Genomic DNA, 3,037 nt, shown 5'->3' with positions numbered 1-3,037 from the left:
CTTTCCTGGACTAGATAGGTAGACCACTGGATATGCTACTGCCTGATATGGATCTTGATCTTTGGCTGGATGAATAACATCTCTTTTATATATATATATATATATAAAAGCAAATATAACGGATAAATTAAAACAATTGTTCCTAGTTCTCAATTTTATTTTTAAAAGTCCTAAGTCACATAGGAAGTCACATAGGAATTCCAAAATTTTCCAATAAAATAAAATAACAAATAAGTCAACCTTAAAAGTACAGATAAAATTGGAAAAATCGAAATAACAATAACAATTAACCCCAAAAAAAACACGAAAAGAATCTCAAAATTTTGAAATATAAAGAAAAACTTCAACTAATAATAACAATATGGTGGTTAATGGGATGCATACATATTTCAGGCAACAATATCGATATGGTTGGATGGATGCAACCGCCACAGACCAATATAATGAATTTAAGTTCCCTTGTAATAATAATATCACAAGACCAAAACCATATCACAAGACCAAAACTACAAAAATAATAAGTGCGTATTCTAATTGCAAAATATCACAAGACCAAAACTACAAAACTATCCAATCTAATATCAAGACTAAATACTTCATGGCGCGCGCACGTCCCGAAAATTATTAGAAAAGAGCGGTTGGTTTTCAGTGGACACCACTTGCACCTGTCGCTCTGTATTGTGTTTCATTTCAAGATTTGAATTAATTATGATACGCTCACGTTGATAACCAGTATCCTTAGAAGATCCAGCCGCGTCGTTGCCGGTAACCAAATCCATTAGTGAGTTACAGTTAGTTATCGCGGAAGGAGGCACATCATGATCATCAGAATCGCACCACGTGATCAATAACCTCTCCTCGTTTGATACCTTTGGCTTAACAACTTCAGTAGTTTCCTGACATCCTGTACGCCCACTCTGCTTACTCATTCCTGTTAATTCTTTCTTTATGGCAACCGATTTTCTGTGGTGAGCGGAAGTTTTATCCAATAATGAATCCGAAGGCCTCTCTATATATCCAAACTTAATTTTCTGAGCAGGTAAAAGCCGTCTACAAGTACGGTCAAACGCCAAATGTCTGTTGTACTGGCAGATGAATTGTAAATATCTTCTGTCCAGCTCATGAAAATCTCCCATGGACATGGAGATGACTAGTCTGGAATCCACCATCCTGCGAATCCAATGGTGGATTATCTCATACAATTCTAGGGCTTCCCTCACCAGCAACTCTAGGGCGTAGTGAATGAGGGATCTCGTTGCCACGTGGCTTCCACGAGGAAGGCAATCTATGATGAGCTTACCCATGAGTGTCTGCATATTTCTCAAACCAAAGAAAATTGCTTGATCGTCTAAATTCTTCATTCCCCGACTGTTCCTTATAATGTCACATTTGAAAGTCTTGTTACAAAGCAGCCTGTAATACAGATAGCTCGAGTACTTGCGAATCCACAGAGAGCAATCAATAGCGACGGGGCTGGAGGTATCACTGAAACCAGATTCCTTGAAAGAGATTTGTTTTTGAAGAGAGTAGTCATCTTTCTCATCTTCTTCAGCAAAAATGGAGGGAGAAGCATCTCTCATCAATCGGTGAATGAGTGTCAACGTCTTGACAGCGACCTTCCAGTCATTTGTCCAACTCAGACGACCTTTCACTGCACGTTTTATACGTTGTCGGCAGTGAGACGACCCTGTTGCGGCCAAGATGGCCGCGACATTTTCTTCCCCGGAAGGGATGTCGTTGTGCTCAGTGGCTTTAACGACAGCTATGTCGATGAAACTCATCGAACCGCCCAGCTTCGCAAACCCTATTGACGCAGTGTCCTTAAGCGACCCTAGTGTTTTTGACCACCGGGAATCCATATCTGGTCCTTTCAACCTATCCCTACCTTTGTGTACCGCAGCTGAATATATCTCGACTCACAATCTCGTTGTATGATTTTAGAGGTAGATTACAGATTCAGAGCAGATGATTGACGCCCATACCCTAGCTCGAATGTGCAAATCTTGAATGTAAATATGGTTCGAGGCCAAATCAATAACATCTAGATTCGGATTTATAGGTACCCAATGGTGGCTGATTGAGTTAGTGGTGGGCTAGTTACCTTAGTGGATTAGTAGTTTGTCCGTAGTTTGGTTTTTTTATGGGCAAAATGGATTTTTGCCACATTGTGAGTTATGCTATTTAAATTTTAAATATGTCAATCTATGATATTAGAGAATAGAGGGTTACTGCTGAATTATTTTTTAGCTTTATCTTTATGTTTATGTTTATATTAAATCATTTAAAACAACAAAACTATGGCTCATTGTGGTTTATCCAGCAATGAGTTATGATTATATTGGGCAAATGGATATGGGGTTAGTTATTTGTTTAATGAATTAGTAAATCGGACAGCATAATATTAATGTTTCAACGAGTTTTTAATTAGCATTAATATAGTCTAATGTGATTAATGAAAGTTAAGGGTGGGTGAGTTGAAAGGAAACAGTGTGTTGTGGGTTTTAGTAAATTAGGTAGTTAGAATTTTAGATGTAAATTAAATGGTGGGTTTTAGTGTGATGTATTAGGTAACACAAGTTATCATGGGTTAGGTGTTGTGGGTGAGTGAATTATTAGATAAATTTTGTTAAGTGTTGCTCAAACATAATTGATTATCATCAACAATGGTTAACATTCATTAACATATTTCAACCATGGTCAATTGTGGGACTAATGTGCAATGACCATCAATATGGCTAACCAGAGTCAAGCGTTAATGTAACTAGGTAACACAACTTTTAGGTTATTACACTAGGCTATACAATGAAAAAATTTGTAGATGACTCTATTAAAGGGTGTGATATGAGTGTGTGATAGGTAAATGTTGTTAATAAAGTGAACCCTAGAAAATATGGTTTACAAAGTCACTATTGCCTCCTTATGTTGGTCATTGTTACTCGAAGTTAATATGGTGAATCATGGTGAAGGGTTAATAAGTTAATGAGATTAGTGCCTTGGAGGGTTATACTAGATTAAGTCCTTAGTAGGTCAGTTGGTG

The 3,037-nt window shown here is 37.4% G+C and overlaps 1 protein-coding gene across 1 annotated transcript; it reads right to left on the bottom strand.

The window, feature by feature from the left end:
• Nucleotides 1-596: 596 nt before the first annotated feature.
• On the bottom strand, nt 597-1,859 carry LOC149261815 (putative clathrin assembly protein At5g57200). The gene has a single exon (XM_089371239.1). The coding sequence runs from the start codon at nt 1,857-1,859 to the stop codon at nt 597-599; it is 1,263 nt and encodes a 420-aa protein (XP_089227365.1).
• Nucleotides 1,860-3,037: the final 1,178 nt, after the last annotated feature.

This window comes from Pinus tabuliformis, chromosome 6 (assembly GCF_031772625.1).
Source record: "Pinus tabuliformis cultivar Carrire ecotype Pingquan chromosome 6, CPIR1, whole genome shotgun sequence".
Lineage (NCBI taxonomy): Eukaryota > Viridiplantae > Streptophyta > Pinopsida > Pinales > Pinaceae > Pinus > Pinus tabuliformis.
This window is presented reverse-complemented; position numbering and strand designations above follow the sequence as displayed.